The 27,557-nt window shown below is 42.8% G+C and overlaps 1 protein-coding gene across 6 annotated transcripts in view; it reads left to right on the forward strand.

Moving 5' to 3' along the window:
* gria4b (glutamate receptor, ionotropic, AMPA 4b) overlaps window positions 1–27,557 on the forward strand; it is a 124,491-nt gene that overhangs the window by 86,756 nt on the left and 10,178 nt on the right. For all 6 annotated transcript variants that reach the window (XR_003932340.1, XM_030101691.1, XM_030101693.1 and 3 more), the window contains exons 8-12: window positions 22–126; window positions 2,298–2,408; window positions 11,271–11,477; window positions 14,825–15,198; window positions 25,997–26,195. Coding sequence is in view for 5 of the 6 variants with exons in the window: in XM_030101691.1 (XP_029957551.1) it covers window positions 22–126; window positions 2,298–2,408; window positions 11,271–11,477; window positions 14,825–15,198; window positions 25,997–26,195 (996 nt within the window). In the remaining variant the exon portion in view is untranslated. The remainder of the gene's footprint in view (window positions 1–21; window positions 127–2,297; window positions 2,409–11,270; window positions 11,478–14,824; window positions 15,199–25,996; window positions 26,196–27,557) is intronic.

A 27,557-nucleotide genomic window follows, 5' to 3' on the forward strand; every position in this document is an offset into this window, starting at 1 on the left:
CGTTTGTGTGTGTGTGTGCAGGTCCGGCTGCAGGGATTAACAGGTAATGTCCAGTTTGACCACTATGGCCGCAGGGTCAACTACACTATGGACGTGTTTGAGCTGAAGAATAATGGACCCCGACGGGTAAAGCATCACACCGCACTGTCACACCATTTCATCTGCTTCATCTCTGTTGTGGATCTGTGTGTGTGTGCATGCGCATGTGTGTGTGTGTGTAGCAGGGGAGAAAAAAAAAAAACAGACTTTTATTTATTGTTACTAGCTTTTGTGATGAATTCCCTCCTTATCTTGGGCGAAAAGCTTAATTTAAAGTCTTTCCTACATACTTTAAGACCATCCTCTAATCTTAAATGTGAAAACAGTTTGATTCAAGGTGACTGTGAAAAGCTGTTTTTGTTTATCTAACAATGAAAAATGGACTGAATTATGTACTGGAAGATGTTTACTACCTTAAACAGGGAATTTGCTAATCTTTGCATATAAGGGCTTTTTCGGCTTCTACTACCTGCCCTTAGGAAATCATGATTTAATAAAGCCAACACTTTAATTTTTTTTTCTATATTGATGAAGCCAGACAGAATTAAATGAAGACATATTATTTATGTCCACGTCCTTCACTGCTCTTGCATCCTCGACCATAAACAGGGAAGGTCCCTGCATGGTCACACAGGGGTGTGCAGGCTGCTGTCAAGGGAAGGATCTCGGTGCTGTGATGGGATAACATGCAGTGTGCCATTTTCTATTATCATAAGTAGGTTGAGAAAGAAGCAAAGGTATGAGAGGATGGATGTGTGTGTGGATGAAATCCAGGGAAAATGGGAAAAAAGAGAGAAGGAGCACTTGTGAGAGTGATGGCGAGAGGATGAAATGAAATAGAAAGCAATCAAGGTAGAGCAGAGGAGAGGTGGAGGAGGTGGAGGAGGGGGCGGCAGAGAGGAGTTCCCATCAATCACAAGCTGCTTTGGCCTGTCTCTTTCCACCACAGCGTGGGTCCTGTCAGGACACGATCTGTGTGAGTGTGAGTTGTGGGTCACAGCCTCTCTCCTACATTTTCCATGTCCCTCAGTCATCCCGACGCTCCGGCACACAGGGAGGGGAGCGCGGCCAATCGCAGCCTTCCGTTCCCGCCGTCTCCACCTTAACTGACCTAAACCTGCAAAACCAACACGTCAGATCAACACAGTATTGTTTCTCACATATTAACTATTCATATTCCCGACATTAGGCATCGGCCGTCGCTCAGTATCCGACATGTTTGTCGTTTCCAGGCGGTCAGTCTGACCCTGAAGAACTCCGACGTGACGGTCTTCAGTGACATTACTGTCAGCCGCACACGAAATCCCCTCTGACTAAAAGAGGCATCACGGCATCAATCTTGTATGAGGCAGTTTCATCTGGGGCCCAGGCAGTAATTCAGTGTTACAGCTTGCTGTCTTTTAAGTGACATTGCACCACAATGCAGCGATGCTGATGTATATGCATGTAACGTGTGCTCGGGAAGCCGGGCTATTATTACACACGGTGCCGCTCATTTCTGAGCAAATATATTGCAAGCCTGCAATAATATATGATCAAAACGAAAAACTGGAGGCGAAGAGAGTACCAAAATCTGGTTATTATGATCGTCTATGGAGGGAAACATTTACAGAATGACTGGAGATTTTCTCATGCTTCAAACTGCTTTTTTCCCCCTCAGCTAAAACATCACTTAAAATCAAAACCTTTGAGAAAACACATCAAGCAAATGTATATTAAAAATAACATAGAGCTGTCACCGCTCGTGTGGTGGATGTGTAACTCTCATAACTCTGAACTCACACTGTTTTGGATAAGCAATGGCAAAAAGTAACTTCTTTTATGTACTTTCAGTTTAAGAGTTGCTCGATTTGCTAGATTTTTCCTCCTGAAACTGTTTTTATTGCAACGTTTTCCTTTCATAATCGCACAGATACAGAACCAGTGTTGAATCATATCCCTCGCTTCCGTAACCCAGTTGCATGAACCACATCTCTTAGTTTGATTCTCATGAATTTCAGCAGCTCTGACAAACAGTTAACTCTCTGAAGATACTTGGATGCGTAGTGAGGACTCGGCTTTCCTCCACGCTGTTTACACTCTTACATCCAATTTTTTCCCAGCAAAAAAAAAAAAAAAAGTAAAAGTTCAATTGTCCTCCTGTGGGACTGCATCAACAACTACAACTCTCCCTCCAAAATAGTGGCACCTGGCATTCTGAGATGTTTTCTTGTGAACTTTTGCGGTGGAAATCTCATATGCTGTTTGCTTCGCTGCAGATCGGCTACTGGAACGATGCAGACAAACTGGTCCTGATCCAGGACTCTCCGCTGCTTCCAAATGATACTTCTGGCATGGAGAATCGCACTGTTGTTGTTACCACCATCATGGTAAGAGACCGGCATGTGCTCGCCAACACACACAGACACACACAAACACACACAGACCCTCTTCTTTATGAAGGCATATGCAGAATGACACATCGAATTTCAAACACTTTCTCCTTTATAAAATAATCACGGTCTTTGTAAAGCTTCAGTGTGAGACAGATGAAGTTTGTAAAGGTGCACACATACCCCACTGCAGTGCTCTGAATTTATCTCTTTATTACCTTTAAAAGCCCGTTATATTTGTATGCTGTGACTGTAAAATGCTCAGAAATAACATGCGTCAATTATTAGAAGCCCTCATTGCTCCCATATAAACTTCACTAACAGATCATTCAACCCCTAAACTAACTGCAATGACTTACATTTTTCTTTTATTACACTAATAAACATCTCAGAAAGCAGCGAAGAGAGCTCAACAGCCAGCTGCTCCCACTGAGGCTTTTGTTCTTTTGTGAAAATGAGCACCATACAGCCACAAAATCAAAGCATTTCACACACTTGAATGGCCTTTGCATGGCATGTGAATCTCTGGCTGTAACAGTGACGCTGAGACGGCTGTGAAGACGGCCAGATGTTGAGCGTGCGTGTCGCAGCTGAGCGGAGGAAGGAAGGAGGGAAGGAGGCGGGAATGGAGAGTCACAGCTCAGCACAATCCTCCCTCTTTTCAGCCCCTGATGAGGAACCCCATTTTAAGAAACTGATCCCCACTTGGACTTGAAGCGGGATATGAAAGCCCTTAATGGCAGAGTGATGGACACAGCAAGCCCGAGCCCAAACCGAGCCCTAAAGACACTGGGCAAGAGGAGACACGCGGCAACTATGTTAATGGAAATCTGAACGAGAAATGGAGCCACTCAGAGCCGTAATGGAGCCCTTCCAGAGGAAAATGAAATGCAAATGGAGGGAAAAAAAGACCGTCTTTCTTTTTAGGGATGGTGCTTGTGGATGGACACCCATTGAGGCTAAAATGGGACCCCCCCCAACTCCAAACAGCACAGTGTCTGTTTACTAGCATTAACAATCTCACGCTACACCTGTGGTTCATACATTGTCATGTGAGGTGTGTTGGTGTGGCCTGTCATAGCTTGAACCCCATCCTGACTCATTACTGTGATATCTGCGAAGATTTTTCAGCCCGTTGTTACAAAGTGCGGCAGTAGCCAGAGAGTGAATGTACATCTTGTGCACCTGAATTCTTCTACGCTTTGAATGTGTTGCTTTTCTCAGTTTTCCTGTACAGAAAAATGCACTCAGAGGTCTGCTTGTGAGCCTCAAAACAGCTTCGAGAAACGAATGCTCTCGCGATCGTCCCAGTTCATATCCATCATGCTTTCATGTGGCACGATGTTACAGTTACACCGCCGTGGCTGCCTTTCATTCCTGCTTCAGATGTTTGTTCAGCGTGTTTGTGAGAGTATTGTTAAACCTAATGAAGCATCTCAGTGTTATTTTTCATCCAAAGCCGCCTGTGTTTCAAGAAAGTAAAGATGCAGTTTTGTGTGAAATGTGCTTGTTTGTTACCAATCCAGGACAGGTTATCCTCTGCTTCTTGTGTTTGATTAAGCCAGTCTACCCTTATCCCATAACCTGTCTTGACACAATATGATCAGCAGCGAAATTAGCAACAGTTTTGCCGACTCACTGTGGATTTAAAGGCACATTGTAGCTCTTTTATGCAGCAGAGTGTTACCAAATCATCCCCCGAGGCTTCCTCTGACTTTAAAGGGTTGTGTGATGGTTTTGTAACTGAGAACGAGCAATTGGTATTGATTTTCCTGCACTTTTTAATCATATTCATGTGAAAAGTGCAGGCAGAGAATCCAGAGCGCAGCTGGGACCAGGACAGTCCGGGTTGTGTCCACTCTGTTATTTTCCAAGTCTGCATGTATTGTATTATTTGTTTCTTTTATTTGTGATATTCCCAGTTCTGCCAGCTTCCTGACATTTAATCTCCTACAGTCCTCCTTGTAGCGTTGTAACAACACACCAGAGGCCTAAACACTCGCTTCCTCCTCACCTTTCTTACTTGTTTCTTCTCCCAAAGTTGTGTTTCCTTTGCGATAGCTTTCTGAAAAATGAAAAACAGCAGCAGCAGACCAGCGCAGAAGCTATCACAACCTGCCACAACCAGACATTCATAGCTTCTACAAGCAGACACGCACATCACAGTCGGCATGTCGCGTCGCGGAATGACAAGCTATTTCTCCAAACACTTTGGAAATCAACTTTATTTTTTTCTAGTATGGGTGAGAAGAGGTGCCAATGAGCCATCCTTTCATTTCTTTTCATACAAGCTCCCTGATTGGGTCAGGAGATTGGATTCGATCTCAGCTGTTACACTCAAAAAAACGTTCTAACTTTAAGACCACAGCACTACACACTTCACCGCAATAAGCCTCTTTTGTTAACATCCTGTATAAAGAGAGCTAAATTACACACTCGTGTGATGTCTGCATGTGTGTGTGTTTTTTTTTTAAGCGATGTGCTAAAAATAACTCCGTGACTGACATTTCAATGAGGGTTTTACGTTTTTAAAACATAATGGAGACTTAGAACAGATACGTCTTAATTTTAAAAGGAAAAACTCAAAATGAGAGAGGATGTTGTCGCAAGGGTAAAGTTTGAGGGACAACACAGAAAATACACACTTGGCCAATGGTCCATTTTTATTAAATGATGACACAAGTGTTCCCCTGCAAACCTGTAGTTGATCAGGCTAGAATAACATTTTTAGCGGTATTGCCCTGCGACAGAAGCTGAGCGGCACGGTTTTTATCATCTCTCAAAGTAGTATCTTCAGTCCTTCCCTGATTCATTCTCCATAATTTGTCTCTAGCTTAAAGCAAGAGATAACAGACCCATCCGAGCCGCTTGGCTTTATCTGCCCGGAGCTCCGTGCATCAGCAGAAAAACTCGTCCCGATGAGGACAAAGTTTAACTCGTCGTAATATTGGCAGGACAAAGCCTGAAGCTTTGATGGAGTGTGCTTTTGGCTTTGGGTTCCTCCGTTGCACTTTAAACCTGGCACTCTGTCATTCTGCCGGAGGGCAGCTACGGCAGTAAAGATCTGGCTATAATTATGTTTTTGTTTACCCCTTTGTTCAAGGAACATCGGGGGTGGAGGAAACATTTGGATTTTCTTGACAGGGGCAAATCTGATCGGCGAAACTCCTCTTGATGATTCAGCCACAGGGCAGTAAATGCAGTAAATAAAAACAACAACCTATATAAGTATGGGAGCTTTTTCGTGCGTGCATATTTTGAACGCGCTGATCTTACTGGAATTAAGTGGGAAAAATGTAGTTTTCTGGGGGTCTTCATGCCTCATTTGGTTCACTCTGTGCAGGATATTAACCGTCCACCCCTGCTTTATTGAAATTTTACCTAGCTTGAACCGATGTTCGCTGACATCAGAAGAAAAGCAAACCGGCGTCGAACCAACAGAAACACTCCTGCACATCCTCACACACTGATTCTGCAACTGACTGTTTTTTATTTCTGCTCTGTAGAATATGTCACATTTAGAGATCCCCATCTCCTGCTGCAAGTGCTCACAGCAAGTAGCCTTTTATTACAATTAAAGGGAAATCAAATCTGCTGGTTATCAAATTATGACAGTCAGCATGCTGAAACAATTTGCAAAGCGTATTCCTTCAGTTAAGCAGGCTTGTTGTGTGCAGCTCAATTTAAGGCGGTGAAATAAGCAGAGAGGCCTGTTGTTTCTTATTGTATTGGTCCGAGTACAAGACAAGCTTTTCCCTCCATATGGCGCTTCGAGCAGTCCCTGACGCTGGTGGTCACATTCACTCATTCACACACTCGCTCACACACCAGTAGAGGCTCCTTATCCATCCATTTGAGCAAGTTTGAGGTTCTTGCTGAAGAACACTTCGCCAATCGAGCCACGATCGCACCTTTACTGCTGGATGGAATCACACCACGGGGATGAAAAGTGAGCCACACCTGCTGGGCGTTGTTATTGACGATCCCTGACGAGGCTTTGAAACGCCGCACCGGAGGCTTTGGACGGCACACAGTGGGTGGAGCAGGCGACACTGGAGCAACAATAACTGGTGCAAAATCAACGAAGCAGGAGATCTGCATGAGAAACATCTGAGAAGTTTGACAAAGTTGTATATGTCTAGGTCTGGCTTCTGTTTTTTTTTTTTTTTTTTTTAACTAACATATTCCTTTTTTGTAATTTGCACAGTATTTTTGTTTATTTTTATTCCTACATTCTGTTTTAATCCCTTTTTTTTTTTTTTGGCCGCATTGTTGCAAATTACAAACAGAAATCGTAGGAAAACGTGCAACAGTTGTGAGACTCATTAAAGCAGCGTGGTGAAGGAAAAAACCTTGACAAGGGCCATGGTGTCCCGGCGTAGCAGCCGTTCGAGTGCTCTTAACGCAGATATACGAAAGCACAATGTGGACATCTGCAAAAAAAAAAAAAAAAAAAGTGTCTGTGTGTGCGCATTGAATGTGTTTCTCATTTCAATGTCATGCATTCAATCAAATAAAAAGTGATCGCTGCCCGGAGTGGCTGCTGATGACCAAGAACGAGGAGTGACTCACTCACTGCGTTCGCTTCCTGCAGTATTGTTGTCGTGGTCAGGGTTTTTTTTGCACGATGCTCGTGCTCATTACGGCTCGTGAACAAAGGGGTTGCACAGCAGATTGTCTATCTTGCACATTTCACTCGCACGCAAAACCGGTCTGATTTTATATAGTGCAGACAATTCCCATGTTGGTGCGTATGAGTTGTGTGCGCATGTGTGTGTATGTGTGTTTTAATCGCATGTTTAATTAGCCTCATTAAGCGGTGAGTGAAGCAGTGTGGTTGTGATTATTGACCAGCCTGTCAGCCGCGCTGGCCTTTGCTGAGAAGACCTCTGAAGCGCCGCTCTCTTCTCATGCCAGAAACGCTGGCTGCATCCTTTATGTCTGACGCTCCTCCTTCTGGCTGCCAGCGCCGTCACGCGCCCGGCTACTATAAATCACATGGATCGGGGCTGTTTGCCCTCTGATATGCATCCAAACTCTTGGCAGAGATCAACTTGCAAATGGAGTTGCCATCACTGGAGTGGTTAAAGGTCAATCATTAAAGGCGACGAATTCGATTTTTTAACTTTTATGAAATTTCCAGATGTCTTAAAATGTACTTATATAACAGTTATAGCCATTAAGTGTTAAATAATTTCATCATTCTACAACAATTAGCCATATTTTGTAAGATTTTCCAAAGATCTGCTGATTTTTTTTCTGCTTCTAAACAAAGTTTCTAAATAAAATTTCACTTTCATGACAAGACATCCTACCTTCTAACAGGTAGAGTCAGAGCGATCTGTTTATCAGAGCTCATGATGTTATGGCTCATTAGTTTATTCATATGTTAATATGAATCATGCAAAGCGCCAGTGAGGGAAACACAGTGCTGCCGGAGCTTTGAAGTTTCCATCCTTTCATTATTTTCCTCTATCATGAAGTGAGTGAGACCACTGCTGAACACACATCTAGGTTGTGTGTGTGTGTGTGTGTGTGTGTGTGTGTGTATGTATCAGTAAACAATGCAGCCCAACATCCATATCTGCTTTTTATTCATGATGTGGCCTTTTTTCTGATTTACTGCAGAGATTCTGTGGTTTGCATTTGATTCTACATGTGCTGCAAGTGATTTTGTCTGAAACGGAAAAGACATCTGACATTTGTTCAGATTTTTTTTTTTTTTTTTTTTTTTTTTTTTATGCCATGATCAGATTTTCACTCTGACAAATGGTTGCAGGTCTTGGTGCATTAAGCCTCCTGTCGCTGTCCGTTTACAGAGAAGCTTATCAAGCTGATAAAGAAAGCTCCGTCCCAGCACATTTTAAAAGCAGGCTCAGTGTGTGTCATATTTTCATGTGTTAAAATTCTTTAAATCCACAATGTTTCATGTAACAGTAAATGAATAGATTAATCATTGATGTCAATATTGAGACGAACAGGACTCCTCCTCAGCACATTTCTATCCTAATTAGAACAAAGCTGCACCATGTTGTTCGGACGGAGTGCAGAATAAAGGCTTTCTTCATTTGTAATGACTACACTGTGTGAAATTACAGTGCCACAGTTAATAGTAAGGGGTGTTAGAAAAAAAGTCTTGAAAAATGATTCAAGTAATTAACTTATTATTTCCACTCTGGGAGGCATTATTCACTCGAATGGAGGATTTTTTTTTTTCTTTTTCTTTTTTTAACTTGGACTCACGACAGAGGGAACTTGTTGGGATTCTGATTTAGCAGTCAAACATACATTCTGTGTTTTTTTTTTTTGACGTGAAAATGATAAACTGTGGCATCATTATGCTGTACAGTAACATTTCGCCGTGCCGCGGGCTCGCTGGAGCGTTTTCTTGGGCTCGCCACCGAGGATTCGGTGGTTTACCTTGCTTTGGCTCGGGGCAATGTCAAGCAAACACATCTCGGGTATAAATTGCTCCCGTTCTCAATATGCGATATGCCGCCGTCCATGACAAAAGCAATTTGTTTGGAAATATGAGCGCCGAGGCCGTGCGGGGCTTATGTCGAGATCCCTTTCAGAGCAACAGCAAATCTAATGATCTATAACTTACCGCTGGTCACAGTGTAGCCTGACGTAAGCCACCCCTGATTACTTTAAATGTTCCAGTCGAGCCGGGCTTGTTTTAAATATTGAGTCATTCCCCCTGACTGCTGCTCATTTCTCATTTCTGCTTGGTCATGCTTTACGCCCTTCTCTCTGAGTCTGCGTATCAAACACCAACACTTTGATGCTCCTTCCGCCTGCCTGCGCTGCAGCCGCCGTGAGGCTGTCAGTGTGATTGCACAGGCGTCCCTCACTTGTTGTACAACGCCGTCTCCATGTGACGCTTATGGAGTCAGTTAAAAGTCATTCCATTTAAAGCTGCACTGCAAAGTGTTGGATTTTGTCTAAGTTGGGCAGCAGCTGCAACAAAAAAGAAGAGTTTTAGAAGTCATAGCATAACTTACTATACTACAGTTGTTTGAATCGGGGAACAAAATAACGCCAACCTCTAATTGATTACTGCTTATTCTTGCTAAGTCTTGGAATAAATTACATGACAAGTTAGATATGGTTGCTGTGATATTGAAATAAATAGACATTAAGATGTTTTGATTGGGAAATGCTGATGCTGCACAAGCAGAATGCAATAGAATCAAGGTAAATGGAGATTTACCAATGAGTAGAACACCGTTATCATCATCCGCACAGTTTTGTGATCTTTCAATCTTTCAATCTGTGAGGTGGTGAATTCCCTGAGAGGCACAAAAACCCTTCAAAGTCCAGTCTAGGGTTCTGGGGATGGCTTTTCCTTTTAAGTGGTGTGAAATCATGACAAAAACAAATAAACGGAGGGTGAAACTCTTAATTATTACATGAAAACTGAATGTAGCTATTGTCAATGTAATATGAATAAATCACCTTGTAAAGTAGCATTATTAGCATTATATGGATCAAAATAAGTGATAACAGTTACATTTTATGACGAGAGAAAGGTTAGGAAAGGTCCGACACTTTGAGATCCTCCACCTTACGTATCGGAAGCCAACAGTCCCTAACTCTCCCTTCTTTTAATGTGACGGACCTAACTTCAGTTTAAAAGGAATGCCTGAAGAAGTGCTGCTATACTGGTGAAGAAAACTTTAGAAATAAGCGTCATGAAGCCTGAGATCATGGTACCATGTTTAATTACATAAATGGATAAATAAATAAATAAGTTGCCCTCAGCCGTCCTGAGACGAGTCTTTAAGAGCACAACCAAGGCGGCATTAATTCGACCGCTCCCTCTTTCATCCCGCCGCCTCCCGCCTTCTGAGCGCGAGGAAGCAGAGCGTGTCGCTCACTAATCACCGGGTCGGCGGTTTGATCCTCGGCTCCTCCTGTCCACTCCTGAAGTGTTCTTCAGGGAGACACTGAACCCCAAATTACTCCCAGAAGCCCGTCGGGCGCCTCGCGATTGGCTGAGTGTGGGTTTGGATGGGTCAGTGGCAAAGTGTTTTTGATTGAGAGCGCTGGAGGATGCTGGGATTCCACCTGCCGGGGCGGGGATGTGAGCTCAACACAAAATGAACAGCTTCACCTTTGATTCTGAAAACATTTGAGGGTTTAATTTCTTATGCATTTAGTAAGACTTCATTTCTTTACAGTTGATCATTTGTTTAAGAAAAATTAATAAAATAGGAGAATGTGCTCTGTTCTGACATGATTTCACCTCAAAGTGTCTGATAATGATCAAAAAAATGTTCTTTTGCATCTGAATTGCTTGATTAATAATAAATCTGCCCTCTTTTTTAAACTTTGTCCTTCACATGTCTTGTTTTTGAAGCACATATTCTCACTTACAGTGTGTTATATAAGGCTGCGTAGAGTTTATACACAGACAGGAGAAGGATTCAATCAGAATGGGTATGACCTTTGACACTGTAAATCATTTTCCTGCTGGAGTTGATTTCAGATTGATGGTGTATGATGAGGAGGAAGGAGATCAAATATTAAAAAGGACATATTTAATCTGCAACAAGCAAAAACGAGTTAGGACCAAATGCATGCAGTTAGTTCTGTGATTCAGAACAGCTTGTAAAGTGTTTAATTCTCCAGTTAAGTGCTGGAAGTGAAATATTGTCCATTTCTCCAATGAAAGACATGATGCTGTAGAGGTTAAGTGCTCATTGTCGGAGGGCAGACGGCAAGCTGAAGGGGGACACTCCAGCTCTGGAGAGACGTCTGCTTAAGTGATTTTGATTTTTTTTTTTTCCTGTAATATCTTGAGTGGCGAAGCTTTAAATTTTTTTTTATTTTAGAACTTTATTCTCCCCTGTGTAGGAGGGTCCGTACGTGATGCTCAAGAAGAACCACGAGACGTTCGAGGGGAACGACCAGTACGAGGGTTACTGCGTGGACCTCGCCTCGGAGATCGCCAAACACATCGGCATCAAGTACAAGATCTCCATCGTCCCCGACGGGAAGTACGGCGCCAGGGACCCGGAGACGAAGATCTGGAACGGCATGGTCGGGGAGCTGGTGTACGGGGTGAGAACATCTGTTTCCCTTCTTTTCATTATTCACAGAAAGTCACTTTTTATCTCGTATGAGTCACCACACTCAGGCTGTAATTTCATGCTGTCACTAGAAATCATGATGATACACAGACAACGCTGCGCCTTCTTCCAGTCTGTTAGCCGAACAATACGTTTGTAGAACAAAAATTGGTATCAAAAGCGGAAAATATCAAGAAAATGAATCATTGCAGTTCAATCAAACGTCAAGCAGAAAGTCTATAAATTGATTTGATTTATTGAATAAAACGTGTTTCGAGCTGTTTGAGCTGTTGTAAAGATAATGTGGAACATCTTTGTCTGAAGTGTTCAGGATTATTTACAGCAGCTTACCAAGAAAAATTATTTGAATTACATTACATTAAAAAAAAAACACCACAACATCAACCACCACTCCCTCCATGATAACAGACACAAAAATAACTGGCCTCTAAAACAACAAAGAATATATATGAATATAATAATAATAATAATAATAATAATAATAATAATAATAATAATAATAAATAATAACCACAGTAACAGTAATTACAATAACATCATCATAACCACAGAAACATAAAAACAAAGAATTATCACCAAACCAGATAAAATCATTTTCATCAAAAGGAAAGAAATCTGGAAAAGTCTGGTTTTCTATACAGTTGAAATCTTATTTAGAGAATGTCAAAAAGAAGCTGTATTTATTTTTTATTCTCTCTGGATCACCTTTGCTCCTGTGTTTGCGGTGCAGCTAATTAAGCCCAACTGAAAGGGTCTCTGGCGGTGTTCATGTCTGCAGGAAGGGGGGGGGGGGATTATCGGAGCATTACTGCGGCACTCTGGGAGGGGTTAAAAAGGAGGCGAGGCGGAGGTGTGGAGCTTGTTAAAGAATCTCAGAGATGACGTTTGGTGGGAGTTTGGAGGGTTTTAAATGAAGATAAAATGCAAGGATGGAAGTCCTGAAATAAATGAACCACAGAATAAATGAAGTTTTAACTGGAACGTTTCTGAAAAGCAGGTAACTGGAGATTTTGTGTTGACTTTTGGAGGCTCAATAACCAAACTGAGACACAGCATTCCAAGCTATTATCACAATTTCTTGCAATAATTAGTATTTATGTTTTTCATTATTTTGAAAAAGAACAATTTAATGTACTTACAAGTTTAAATTATACTTTCTTTATTACCGTGTTATTGCTGGGCCCGGGAGACAGTAATTTACCTTTTCATGTTTTTAAAATGTCCAAATGAAACAAATTCAATTTTGAATCTTCTATCATTCGGTGTGGCCTCTCCTCCTAATGTTCTTTGTTTTTCATCATCTGAAAGTCACTTGTGGTTGTTTTAAAATGTAACTAAAGTTTGAACCTTAAGTGAAAGTTTAGAACTTGTTATATTTTTGATTTTACGTTAAGCTTATTTATTATAAAATATAAATTTATTCATGACACATTGTCCAAAATTGCTCTTCTTCTTCATCAACCTGTTGAATATCTTACTAAATGAAGGATGATCCTTTTTGTGTCTCTGCCTTTTTGCTTAAAATATACACTGACAGAACTACATTTTTGGGTCTTTTCTTGTGATGAGATAAGTGGCGTTTTCACAAAGCGGCATTTTTCTCGCCCGCATCTCTTTCGTACCTCTCCGTGACTCACCGTGAAGCAGCGAGCGCGAGCGGAGACTGAGTTCGGGATGTGTCAGGACTGATCAAGCAGTACAGTGCACTTTAGGTGTAAAGACTAACCAGGACGGTCAAAAAAAAAAAAAAAGAAAAAAGAAAGGAGAGAGCGAGAAAGTGCAGCTCGGTTCTCACCTGTTTTCATCTCTTTAACAAGCACCGAGAGCAGAGTCACATCCAGTCTGAGAGCTTGGCTCTGACTGGAAGACACAGGAGGTGAAATTACCTCAGTATAAAACCCTTAACATGAAATTTCAGGTAAATACTGTGTTTTTGTCCAAGTACAGCTCTTATCCAGGCGATCCGCAGTTCAGGTGATCCAGAGTGTCTCTGCTCGCAAACACAAACACGAGTAAACACCAATTTCAGCTCGACTTCCACTGGCCACCTGCACATTTTGGAATCTAATTCAAGGTTTTAATTATTACTTTGGAGGTAAAACTGGTGATTTTTCTCGGATGCATGAGTGAATTGAACGTCTGTCTTTGAGAGTAACAGATTCCTGTTAAAGTTTTCCCCAAAACGACCTGAAAGAAGAATTCAGGCCACCGCTTTTAAATCTCTGATGATCTTTTTTTTTTTTTTTTTTTTTTTTTAAGTAAAACATGTGAGATTTGGGAAGAAAGTGAACGACATCAGTGAGTGGAGTGTGTGTTAAAGATCTATAAAATGTGAGTGTGTGTGTAGGCTGTGTGGTCGGGGGGGAAGGCTCTGGGCTTTCCCTGAGAACATGAAAACTGTCGGCGCTTCCTCCTCTACTTGGCTCTGAGACCATCCCCGTCTCTGCAGCTCTGCCTGAAAAGACCCGCGCAGACACTAAAGCCCTGCCTACTTTTAACCTGCCTCGTATTTGAGCGCACGCTAAACGCCCCGGGGCTGTCATCTTAGTGCATTTTGCTGAGGATGAAAGAACTTAAATCTCTCTCTCTCTCTTTGTTTTCCTCCCGCCCCTGTTTTTCTGGTCTCCCACCTCCTCAGAGCGTCAGATGGTCGTAATAAAACTTTAAATTCTTGCTGATATTAAGCCCTTTGCTCCCAAGCCAGGCAGCCCAGGTCACGAGTGTAACTAAGTCACAAACCGTAATCTGGTTTGTGGATTTTCAGCGAGCCGCCAGGCACTTTTCTGCAGCTGCAAACCTCCGAGGTGGCTGCGTCTCCCTTTTTCCTGCCTTTTTATGCTGTAAGCATATTTCCCTGACACATTATTTTATCCTCCCTGCTGATTCCCCTGCAGTTTCAGCTAAGCCTTTGAGCATTAGGAAAGATTTTCAGAATTCCCTTTTTTCAATTTCTCCCCCCTTTTTCTCCCTCGGTCCTATAACTTGATCACTCTGTGATGAATTCGGCTGCCATCTAAACTTCATCGCTCAGAGATTTGCTCAGCAGAGGGGAGAAATTCACGATGTGAACAATGTCATGAATGACAATGACACCAGCCGAAGAAGGAGAAATTGGGTAATTGTTGTTCTGTTGTCTGATGGCTGCCTGGCTTTAGGCCTCGGGGATGTCATATCTGTGACTAAACGGTGTTTGTTTGCTGCGGGGCTCGGCTCAGAGAGATCATCCATCATTTGCATTTGTTTATCTGTCATCATTTTGGGTTTGGAGTTGCTTTCTGGGAGTCTCATCAAATACCTCTTCATCTGAATTCCCCACAGAAAGCGGAAATCGCTGTGGCCCCTTTGACTATCACGCTGGTCCGGGAGGAGGTGATTGATTTCTCCAAGCCCTTCATGTCTCTGGGCATTTCCATCATGATCAAGAAGCCCCAAAAGTCCAAACCCGGGGTGTTCTCCTTCCTGGACCCGTTGGCCTACGAGATCTGGATGTGCATCGTGTTTGCCTATATCGGCGTGAGCGTGGTGCTCTTCCTGGTCAGCCGCTTCAGCCCGTACGAATGGCACACCGAGGAGCCCGAAGAGGGCACCGACGGTCCGCCAAGCGACCAGCCCCCCAATGAGTTTGGCATCTTCAACTCCCTCTGGTTCTCCCTGGGCGCCTTCATGCAGCAGGGCTGTGACATTTCCCCCAGGTAAGACACACTCTCCTCAAGTTTTCCATGTGTGAGTCTGCACTCTTAACTTTGCATGACCTGCGGGCCAATTATAATCACAATACGCCATCACTTCAGATCGGGTCGTGCCTGCATTGGCGTGGATGATCATGCAGATGACTTTGCGCTTTAGGCACACAACACTCTGTGTGAGCGTGGTGTGCTTAAGCCTCTCGCCTGCCAATCCAGTTAAGACCTTCATCATTATTTCAAACATGTTTGATTGACGCAAATGGAAACCGAATAAGTCTCGACACCCCGCTGTGGCAAACCGCACTCTGTGGCGGCTCTGCAGAAGCGGGGGGGAAAAAAAAAAACCCGGCACATTAGTTCTTCATGCTCGAGTTTATATCCGCATTGCTGGAAATAAATTCCGTATCTCTGGTTTTTAGGTCACTTGGATGTTTTTGCATGTGTATGATAGAAGTTACCTGGACTTTTCATGCGCATAAAAATCTCATAATTGACAATTGATTTAAGCAAGTTATTTACATTTGTGTTTTTAAGATTATAGTGATTTGAGTTTAGGGGAATAATTCAGTCTTTTTGGAAATGGAGTTGGCATATGTTCACCATCGATTGAAATGTTTAATCTGACTTTGACATAATGTTAAAAAAAAAAAAAGCTCATGGATTACTATTACCGTTCAAACTTTGTCTGAAGGACGAAACAATTCACCAGTTTAAAAAGCACCTCTGGAAACTGACAAGAAATAGTGCTTGAAACTAACATCCATCACACTAAAAAATAATTTTATGTTTCACCTCAACTTTAGAACCAATTTTGATAGGTTAAATATCATAGTTAGTTGTCTGTGAGCAAAATTTAGCAGATGAGGCAAAATCGTTGCACTTATTCTCAGAGTTAACGTCTTTATTTCAAGTAAGAGACATGTTTTGGATTGAACTTCATGAGAAATGCTATTTTTAAGCCCCATTAGTACTGTGAGTGTTACTCTGTAGTGAAGAATAAATGAAACACAAATATGTGACGTCTTCACCTTAAACATACAATACGTCACAGTTAGATTATGCATGTTTGCATACCAGGTGTTTGGCTGCTGCTGATTGTAAGACATTTTTCTATGTGCAGCTGATAAAATGTGCCCATGAAAAGATATGAAAACACCTGCTTTTAGTAGATCTCTGCTGCAAAAGTAGCCACGCGTACAAGAATTGCACCACACGAGCATACGAGAGAATGAAAACCGCTTCAATTCAAGCTGCTTGTTTTAGAGCAAAAGATCCCTGCAACCTGAAGTGAGGGAATGTTGTGCACTTGTTTGTATATTTACCACCCACAGTCTCTGCAATTAATCTTGAAAGAGGCATGTTGGAGTCTTTCAAATGGTTTGGTAATCCAGTTATTGGAACAATTCACCAAAGGGGGAACGAAAAGTCCTTCAAATCTTCGCACTCTTTCCTTTCCACAAACAAGTATGTTTCCCAAAATGCTGAACTACCCCTTTGATTAACGTTTTATACCCTGTGAGATTTCATCCATCACACGTAAAGTAGCGCATCCATCCTTATGTAAGTCTTTAAATAAGTGATTACAAGTATTATGTGGTATATTGGTAAATTTGCATGGTTACTATAGTTTTCTAAGTTTTTTGAGAACTTTCCGATTGGTAGTACCGTTGTTGTTGCTGCTCTAGCTGTGTGTGCTCAGCCTCTACCTGTGCAGCGATATCCATCTGCTGTGTGTGTCGGTGTGGCGTATTTGTGTCTGTGTGCGTCGGAGATAGAGTATCTCTCTTATCATCGATTTTCTCTCTCTCTCTCTCTCTCTCTCTCTCTCCCTCTCTCTCTCTCTCTCTCTCTCTCTCTCTCGCTCGCTCGCTGTGTTGTCCGCCTGTGAGGGAATTAGGTTGTCTCAGTGTCTGTCAGCTTGGACAGGTGTTGCCATTCAACTTGTGCATCTGTGCGTCGGCGCTCCCGAATCCTTTCACTGCTCGCCCGTGACTTCTCCTCCTTTCGTCCAAATTAAAAGAGCCAAGCGCAGCGTCCTCGGGGCTGCAGACCTGCACGGGGAAGGTTGGAGAATTTAGGCTTGTACAGTTGAACACGTGCCTGGAGGAGATCTTTGTTTCTCTGTCAAAGATCAGGCTTCCTTGTCTGTCGTCTGGCATTTGCATTCTCTCTGCTGACTCGGTGAAGCCGACTGGCAGAGCTTGTAATTCTCGATGGTTTCTCATTCTCTGCAAAGCCTTTCCTAGCTGTTTGAATGGCTTTGTCAAGCTTAAAGTTCCCGCAGATGGTTTGCTTGGGTTATTTTAAGCTGCTGTTATAATGGCTCCTATAGTTATTTTAAGTCTTTCATATAATACTTCTTTTATCTGTTTTAAGCCCTTATGGATCTTGTACTGCGATAGAGTTGGTAAGATTTTTAGGAGATGGAAGGAGGACCAAACCAGCCTGTATCTTTCAGCCTCCCCATCACCAGAGGAGAGCAGAGACGGAGGATCCCGACGTACATTAAAGCGCCCCCAAAACTATAGGTGGACCACACGTAAGCAACCTATAGAGAAGCCTGTAGAGGGCGTGGGACTTTGATTAAGTGCACTCATTGAAGAAGTACACTCACTTTGTTCACGTGCGCAGACCCCACCCCCCCACCCCCACCCTCCATAACCACCGCATCTCAGCCTGTGTACTGTAGATAAGGACTTTAGAGCTGCACAACAATGTCGGCGTCAGAATGAAAAGTCTACATTTCAACCCTCTCTGTCTCTGGCTGTGGTACCTGGTGCTTTCCACCTGTCACTGCTAATCCCACGGGCCTCTCCCAATCCATCAGCAGCGAACACCCCCCCCCCCCCCACCACCACCACCACCACCAACACACACACACACACACACACACACACGCCCCGGAGCGCTTCCACTCCAGTTTAGCCTGACGGGGCAGCATGCAGATCCCTTCACACAGGGGAGATTAGACAGCACCAAGGAAATGACAAGGGCAAAGGGGAAGGGGACAAATTTGGGGTGAGGTCCCTGGCGTTCGCTCGTGTGTTACAGCTGGGAGCGGGCGGGACGGCGGGGCCCCGGTCTGCATGCAAGACATCAGCGAAAACTTTGAGGAGTCTCCATTTATCTCACTGGCAGATTAAATGAATGTTTTTGGGAGCTGGAGACGTAGTTCCCAGTGTTTTTTGGGGTAGCTTATTCAGCGTGAGTTCTTTGGAGTTTAATTCTAGAAAGTTTAAGTCACCAGTCTTTGAATTACAAGCTCAGGAAGAACATGCAACTCCTCACAAAAGGAGTACCAGTGCAGAATGTACTGGATTTATGCACATGATAGCTTGAATGTGTTCAAAATTAGTTAAGGGGTTAAAAAAAAAATTTGACAATTAAGCTTCAAACTTTTGTAATAGGGAGACAAAATTAGCCAGTGACAAAGTTTATATAACAGTACTAAAGCTGATTTGAAACTAAGAAAAAAAAACTAAATCAATTATTTTTTTAGTAGAAAAATAATAGAAAGCATTGTGTGAATTCTGCCAAATCGGTCATCAGTAATTCCTGAACTTCATTCTATCACCAGTTACTTCATTTGTATGTCACTCTTGGACGTGTTAGGCACAAAGTGAACATTTTGTCCTCAAAATCGATGTGCCGAAAGAAGGAAAAATGGGTAAGCTCAAGGATTTGACAAGAGGCATATTATAACCTGGGACAGAGCATTTCTCCAAACTGCAGCTTTTCCGTGGCGTTTCCGCACGCAAAGGTCAGTATCTATCTAAAGTGGACCAAGGAAGGAATGTCGACGCACACTGTTGCACGAAGCCCCGTGTCGCGTTGATGATTATCAGATCTAACGCTAACATCTTGAGATGTACAGTTGGCATCCATGCAGAACGTGGCATATTAGTGAGGTGGTCATATCGTGGCTGGTCAGTGCAGTGGCTGGATGTTTCCTCAACCAGACCGGATCGGATTAAAATCAGATAATCTGTGTGCTACCTACCACCAGTAGCTGCTGCTGAACGCGAAGACAAAGATAGATTCCTTCACGCAGCTTCTCGATCTTGAGTTTGCTTTTCACGACACCACTTCCATTTGCCGTTTCTCTTCCATGAACCAGTGTCCTGTCAGAGGAATGCTTCTCTCCCACTCTCGATGCTTCTATTCATTTGGTGACACGGCCTTCGACAGGGAAGGCAGAGGTGGAAATGGCAAAGAGCGTCTTCCTCTTCTCACTTTCTCCCTCTCTCTTTCTCTTTTTCTCTCCCTTAATAAGGGTTAATACCCCCTTCTGCTCCCTCAAGGCAGCCCATAATAATTAATTCAGTGATTAATACCCCGGGTCTCCAATGGTAATGTCTCCGTGGAAACAGGAGAAGGGAGCTGAAATGAAATGGTGACATGATAGTCTTTTTAATTGACTACAAATCCCCGATGAATGGAAGTGAAGTTATTCTAGTGTTTCCTCCTGAGACTGCGGGATGTCACATCACAAGTCACTAAATGTCAATATAAATATCCAGGCAGCTGGCTGCCACTCCAGGTGTAATTGGTCACGGCGGTTCCAGGTGTTTTCAGTCGCTTCCTCCTCGACCCTCCAGATGGATTATCTTTGTCTCTTCTGCTGAGTCATGGCCGCTCCATCTCTGCCGAGCTAATGAGAACGCCGTGATTGGCTTGATTAGTCCTGATTAGCCCGTGTGTGCATACTGATGGCAAATTTCCTGATGGCCTCCGACGAGCAGGAACTTTTAATTCGAGTGGCGGATCGGAGCCAACAATAGCTGTGTTTGTAAGAGAAAAATGACTTGCAAGTGGGCTATCTGCGAGATTCCCATTATTCTCTCAGTTCAATGGTAATTAGCTTTGTTCTCCGGCTGACACGCCGCCGCTCTGCTGCATCACTTATTGCTCGTGTCAGCAGTGCTTGTCCTTCTTCACACTCGGCTGATTTGTTGCACGATTCGGGCAAATTATGGGCTGTACCGGAGGCTCTCCTTGTGTCGGCAGTGGTGATCTGTGGCTTCAAAGTCAAACCCCAATTTCGCATTTCCTGCTTCGATATAGTCGTCTCAAGCAAAAAAAAATTAACCCCTGCAATTGCCATTTGTTACTTTAAGCCTGCCGTTGCCACCCTGTCACCGCTGACAGGATTTTGCATGCACTTCAAGACAAAACAAAGCTTTCATATGCCAAGTGTTTGCTTGGAGATGCAAACCTTCTCCACATTTAGCAGCAGAGAGTTATCCCGGCTATGTTGAACCCACTTCGCATTACTGGCCTCTTTTGCTGAGAAATATAAACATGCTTTATATTTATATGTGCAGAGTTTCTTGTATTAACCTTTAAAACTCGGCGAATACATCAAAAAGATGAATCCAGAGGAGCAGATCAACCTTTGATACGACCGAAAAACCTTTCTTCAAGCTGGACAGGCATGGCAGGATGATCCGATGTCAGAGAAATCCTACAGATTGTATCTCCTGGGTGGATAATGCGACGGGTTTTGCAGAACGTAGAAGATAAAGAGGCGGGGTTATCTGTGCTGGTATATCGCCTCCCTGAAGGCCTCTCTGAACATGCCAGGACCGTCATCTGAGCACACAGGCAGGTATCAATCACGGGGATCACGGCAGCTTATCTCTTTCCATCTCCCACTAGAACTTTTCTCCTTGCAGAGCATCAAGTGTGCAGCGATGGTTTAAAGTTATTCATGATTGTTTCGCTTTCAGAGCATGAAAAAGTAAACTGGCCTTACAAATTAATCCTTCATTGAACACTTAATAAGCTATCCAGAAACTGAGGATTTCAACACTCAGGTTGGTTGGAGAAATGTTCTAGTGTAACGCCAAAAATATGTTATTCTCAGGTTATTATTATCTCGTAATAGTTGGTTTTTACGAAAATGTTGGAAGTGGTCATATCTGTTCATATCTATTTGTTCAATAAAAGATAAAGTAAGGACAACTAAAGTGTATTATTTGGCATCAATATGGTTCAATGTTGTGTTTTTTTTTTTCATTACAAGGAGGCAGTAGTGTTAAAACTTTCACCTCTTATTTGCACTTTCTGTCAATCTTTAAATAAAAAAACACCTACAGTGCAATTTATAGAGAAAATTGCGAACACATTTCTGATTTTCTGGCTGTGATTATCATTAACAAAACCAGAGATTGGGAGGGGATTATTGTGCTGATACCATCCAATCTCCTAAAATATGGTTGATTTCCACTTTTTTTTTTTTAAATACTTCAATTGATTATTGAGTGCTTGATTTGTTTGCAGCAATATTTGAGTTTCAAGCCTTAAATGAAGAAAACTGTCAAAATAGAGGCCATGAAAGAAAGTTGGAGGTCTGTATTTTCCAGTTTGTGCTATAAATAAGTAGACAAGCACCTCCTCATCTGTTCAGGGTCGTCTCAAGGTCAGCACCGTCCCTCTCTCTCCACGTCCTTCACTCATTCACCTCCTCTATAATGCGGTGCAAAGATCCCATAGTAGAAAAACCAGCACACGCCCTGCGCCAAAAATCATCTCTGACAGCAGCTTTTTATGTTCTGGTGGGTTTTTTTTTTTTTCCCACCACATCAGAGGAAATAAAAGAGCAAAAGTGGGGAATGTGAGGAGCTTTAAAGTCTCCGTGCTTCACATCACAGTTTGCTGGATGGTTCACTGACTGGTCAGTAATGCTAACACGAACCGTATTCTATTTAATCCTGATGGGAGATTTGCTTTGCTTTCATGTTGCTTATTATCTTTGGGTTTGTATTTAAGCGCCCCGCTCGTATATTCCCCCTTTGAATGCCACTTTTTGTGGCTGCACATCAAGAAAATTATTGAACGGTGTGTGACGGCGGCAGTAAAAGCACAGTATATTCCATACGCCGGCTTGTCCCAGCAGTGTTGTGGTGTAAAATATTCAAACCCAAATCGCCTTTTTCCATGCCTGCACAGTTGCATCAAAAAGATTCTGCATTATTTTCACACCGCTGCTTATAAAGCAGAGATTTAAATTCCTTGAACAGCACATACTCACACATTATATATTGGAAAATGCCACATTTAGTATCTAACTGAATGGATTGCACTAATAGTGTTTTATCTGCATTGAATTCAAAGAATAATAACCTCCAATTGTTGTAAATGAGCTTCATATCCAACCGTATTCCACCTGTCCAGTGTTAATAATGCACATTATTTTAACTTCACTAAGTTATCTGGTCAGAACAAAGCGCTGACTAATCGCTCAGTAATTGGTGGAATGATCATTATTTATTCAAGTTAATTATTCTCCATACCCAGAGGTTCACTGGACTTTTGCAAACAATTCCATCACCGCTGCGCTGGAGCCAATTTCGCTTTTGTTTCCACTTTATTTCTTCTAATACTTTCCCTGTCTGGGTTTCTTGTTTCCTCCACTCGTGGGAAAACTGAGCTCATACATCATTACAGTCAAGTTCTCCCCGCTGTTTTTCACAGCAGCCAGACAAATTTTCACTCCTTCAGAGCAGAAAAACACTTGTAATGACCACAGTAGTGTTGCTAAAAATGTAAATTATTCAGCATTTCCTGCAACTCGGAGAGCTGACCTTCGCTTCTCACAAACTTGAGAATTTTTCTCCTCATATCTCAATATTGGTGGATTTTTGCGTGTTTGTTCTGCATTGACAGCTGCAATACTCTCACCAACAGGATGTTTTTTACCAACGTGATGTTTTTGTCACTACTGAAAACACAAAATATTCAAATATGGTGACCATCACTGGAAGACAAAACATCTTTTGTCAAAGTTTTAAATACATGAATTCAAATAGCAGCACAAATAAACACTAATTGAAAAATAGACAAACACTCCAGGAAGTCTGCGCTTCAAACAGACAACAGAACGGCAGCTTTCGGATTCAATAAAGCAATAAACCAGGAGTTTTTTTTCCCTCTTTTGCATTGATTGTTTTCTTCCAAGAATAATAATGGTCTGTTAATCGCAGGTGTTTCGCCCTGTGATGGACAAGCGATCGCATAGCTAATATCGGCTTATTTCACTGTGATGAACAGCTGATTGCTGTTGCTCGCAAAATATAAATCAACCCTCTGCAATCGATGGTTTCGAACAATTACAACGAACTGCTGTTTTCTGCTGTGAAATTGGATCAAATGTGTGCGTGCACAGCTGAGCTCACATGAGTTTGGAGCAAAAAAAAAATGCTTTCAGACATTTGCATCTTCTGAGAGAAAAACAGGAGTGAAAAAAATGCTGAAAGACTGAACAACATATTGTTGACAATAAGTACTAAAAATTGCAAAATAATTGCACATTTAGGTGTTAATTAAAAATGTAACCATACATCTATAACCATATATTTATATGACATAATTCTAATTTACATTTATATTTTATGTGCTTATCATTGAATATGGCGCACAAGGGGAAAAGCATAATTTTTTATGGTCTTATGGAAATGTGAAGCTAAAGTGTCACAAATCTAGAAATCCTGAAGAGGATAAATCGACCTCAGTGTCCAGCTCCACTTTGATTTGCTTATCATTGTTAGTTTTAAGGTTAAGAAGGTAAGATGCAGGCTGGAATAAGAAATTCCACTAGATGTGGTCACTTGACTGATACAGTAAGGGGTTACTGACGTTCAAGATGAAGTTTACTTTATTTGGAAGAGTGACTAAATAAATGACATAGAAGAACCACTAAAATGCCAAAATCAAAGCATGATTACAAAATAAAAGGACAATAAAAAGGTAAAACAAGAACAGGCTTCTGTAAGACCCAGAAGTGAAGTGAGAAACGGCAGCAGGAACAAAGCTGCTCCTATAGCGTGTGGTTTTAGATCATGTGGTTTTAGATCTGGAGAGGTTAGATCTCCGTCCAGATGGCGGGAGCTGGAGCTCTCTGGCTGTGGAGCTGGTCAGTCGCTGCAACTGCCTGTTATACAGCGACTCTAATCACAGCTGTGACTCGCCGATCAACCGATGAGCCCGTTTAATTATCTGATTGAGAGAGTTCCTTTCTTTCAAGGGAAGGTTTCCAAACCAAGACAGTGACACTGATGCTGAATAGTAGTCATAGAATCCATAGTCAACTAGAAAAAAGAAAAACACATTTGTGGTGTGGCTGCTGACCTGACAGTGTCGTACCACCCAGCGTGACGCCACCTGACGATGGTGAAGCCGTGTAGAAGACGGATGAAGCTTTCTGTCACTGACTTGACTTGAAAATTACCCAAACTCCCAACGCTGGGCTTCCTCTGCCACCCCCTCCCCCTCTCCCTCTGTTTACTGCAGCCCCATCAAGACACAGCAGTGTGTCACTGTGGATCAAAGTCAGTGGTATCAGCCAGCAAACACACAGCGCAGAGAGACTATCCTCTTCTGGTCCCATTATTACACTCCCTCCATCCACTGCTGATGCTGTGGAAAATAAATCCAGTGAGAGATAGATGGAGACGGCTTGATAGGGAATTGTTGGCAGGTGGGAAAATAAGGAAGGCGAGACGAAAGAGGGGACGGGACCGTGCATCTCATCCCGCGCGCCCTCCACCTCTCTACTCATTATTTTACACTTAAATTGTCTGCGCTCAAAGGAGGAGGGAAACGGAGTGAGCGCCGGGAAAAAAAAGAGAGTCATTTGTATTCAAATCCCGAGCTAATACATCAATAAGTCTATTTCATGGGTAAAGTTTCCCTGCTTGTGGAGAGGAGATGCTCCCCGCTGCAGCAACGCCGCGGCCACTTTCATCGGTACGGAGCGAGAAAAACCGAGGTGTGACGGCGCGTCGGCAAAACCTCCCGCTCTGCCTGTGTCTGTTCAGAATGTCATTTAGCAGTGCTGATTGTGAGTTCTTCAACGGGGTTCAAGAATTGGGCCAAAGGGGAGAATTAGTGGAGGGTTTTCTGTAGTGTCATTGAGTTTTCAGTCATTTGAGCTTTGGGATGCTGCCACCGTTTTTCTTTTTATGTGTGTCTGTGTGTGTGTTGGGAATAATGGAATACATCCAGATTGCAATAAGACATGGTGAACACACCAGCCAAGAAAACAGCGAGTGTTGCAGATGCCTGTCCCCCTCCTCCCTCCCTCATATTCCCCATCTCTCTCTCTCCATCTGACACGGAGGCCTGGGGGTTTTGTATCCTCCGCTGTTTGATTTGCACCAAGGGGAGATCTTGTTTGTTCTCCTCAATGCAGCATTTATGGTTTAAGATTCTCCTCACGACCTTCCGCTGCTCCTGAGCAGCGAGCTATCTGTCTCCCCCGAGCGAAAGAACAAGAAAAGAACAGCCGCGGCCGCCGCCGCCGCCGCCGCCACACCGGCCGGGGGACCCGCAGCTCTTTTCATCCTATCAGTAAACAAAAAGAGGGGATGAGGAAGGAGGGAGAGGTAGCCGACACCTCTCCTTTATCAAAGCTGCTCAACACTAATGTGGGGTTGTTTTTATTATCGTTCTCGTTTCTTAAGAGGCAGTCGCCACTAATGAGGGGCGATAACTGCTGCGGCGGGTTTGAGTGTTGTCACAGCTCCACCTTGTGGTTCAACGTCGGCATCGTTGGTCCCTACAGTGTGACCTTCTGTTCTCTCCATCGTGTCTCATTGTGTCTCTTTCTGCTGTATTTTCCACTTCTAACGGACTTTTTTTGTCTCTTTATCCCTTCTTTTTTTATCCAAATTCCACATTCCTATTTCCAACCCTTCTCTCCCGCTTCTTCTTCTTCTTCTTTTTTTATCTTCTTCATCCTCTTCACGTCCTTCTCCCATCCCGGGTGTGTTCCTCCTCTTTCCCCTCCTTTTTTTTTCCTCAGGTCGCTGTCGGGGCGAATCGTGGGGGGGGTGTGGTGGTTCTTCACCCTCATCATCATTTCGTCCTACACGGCTAACCTGGCCGCCTTCCTCACCGTGGAGAGGATGGTGTCGCCCATCGAGAGCGCCGAGGATCTGGCCAAGCAGACCGACATCGCCTACGGTACTCTGGACTCCGGCTCCACTAAAGAGTTCTTCAGGGTGAGTCGCTCTGGGAAGGACTGAGATTGAAAAGTCCGGCTTTCGCTCTGGTAGTGAGGGAAACACACCGCGAGAGATAAATCTGGCGGTTTGATGTTTGACGATACATCCCACAATGCAAAGCAAAGTCCAGAGATTATTGCTTTCACACTGACCACACAGGTTCATTTTGGGGTTTTTTGTTTTATTTTTTCGAAAAAAGATAAAAAGATGCTTATTTTGCAGAAATCTGTTTTACCTGAAGAAGAAAAGTTGGAACAAAAAATGCTGGAAAGAAAAAAAAAAAAAGCTTGTTTTTGTTCCACATTTGAGCCAAAACAAAACTGGAGCATCTGGTGAAAACACGGGACTCTGTTTGCTTCATGTGGGTTAGTCCAAGCAACAAAATCACTTGTTTTTGGCAGAAACTTGTCTTTGTGGGGGAAAAACTGCAGATGTGTGACAAATACTTTAATCTCATTTGAATCCCATGTCCTGAATGATGACAGGCTGCAACGCAACGTCTTCTAAATACTTGCAGGCGATAGAGAATAATAACCCTCGCAGACTTTTATTGTTCTCATGGTGATATATTTATTATCTTTAAGGGCTGCATGACGCTCCAGGCAGGAATGAGTTGAGCTGAAGCGACGTGTAGCTCTTTCATTTTAACTTCGCTCAGCAGTCTTTGCTTCGCATGTCATGAAGTGCAGGAACAGACACAAAAAAAAAAAAAAAAACCCAGACCTGATGGAAGTGGCGTCCCTGAACCCACAGACTGCTAATCTGAATGCATGCATAATGCACACACTGTGTCGGCCCTGAAGTGTCCGTCTTAATGAAACGTAAACACAGCTTCGAAGCTTTGATCTCAGTCTCGGCAGTGCCGCCGGGGTTCAAGTTGAAGGTTTGATCAGAGTTCTTCTCCCATCTTTAAGGCCCATGCAGAATTAACTGGAGGCTCGAAACACTGTATTTCTGGGGTGGAACAGACCATTTTTTGTAATGATGCAATAATATCCTTTAAAAAGATTCGTCAGTAGTGAGTTTATCCTTAAATAGAGCAGTAGCCTATATATTTTCTACTTGTAGAAAAACAGCCTCATCTCACGTCTACAAGTGGCACTTTTATTTTTAGTGCTTGGAGTTGGACAGTCCAAGACATAAACGTTATTTTTCATGGACTTTGGATCCGATCTTTGGCTACGACTCTATTGAGTCAATCAACAAATGTGTTGAAGTATTAGGAGGATAAAATCTCAAAGGCAGATATTTCAGTCAGGAATGTTCCAGAAGTAGACCAGTTATTGACCCTTTTAGATCATTTTCTTTCCTTTCCTTGCATTAATGACAGTTAAAGGAATTGTACTAAAATCAGAATGA

The sequence above is a fragment of the Salarias fasciatus genome, chromosome 10 (assembly GCF_902148845.1).
Source record: "Salarias fasciatus chromosome 10, fSalaFa1.1, whole genome shotgun sequence".
Lineage (NCBI taxonomy): Eukaryota > Metazoa > Chordata > Actinopteri > Blenniiformes > Blenniidae > Salarias > Salarias fasciatus.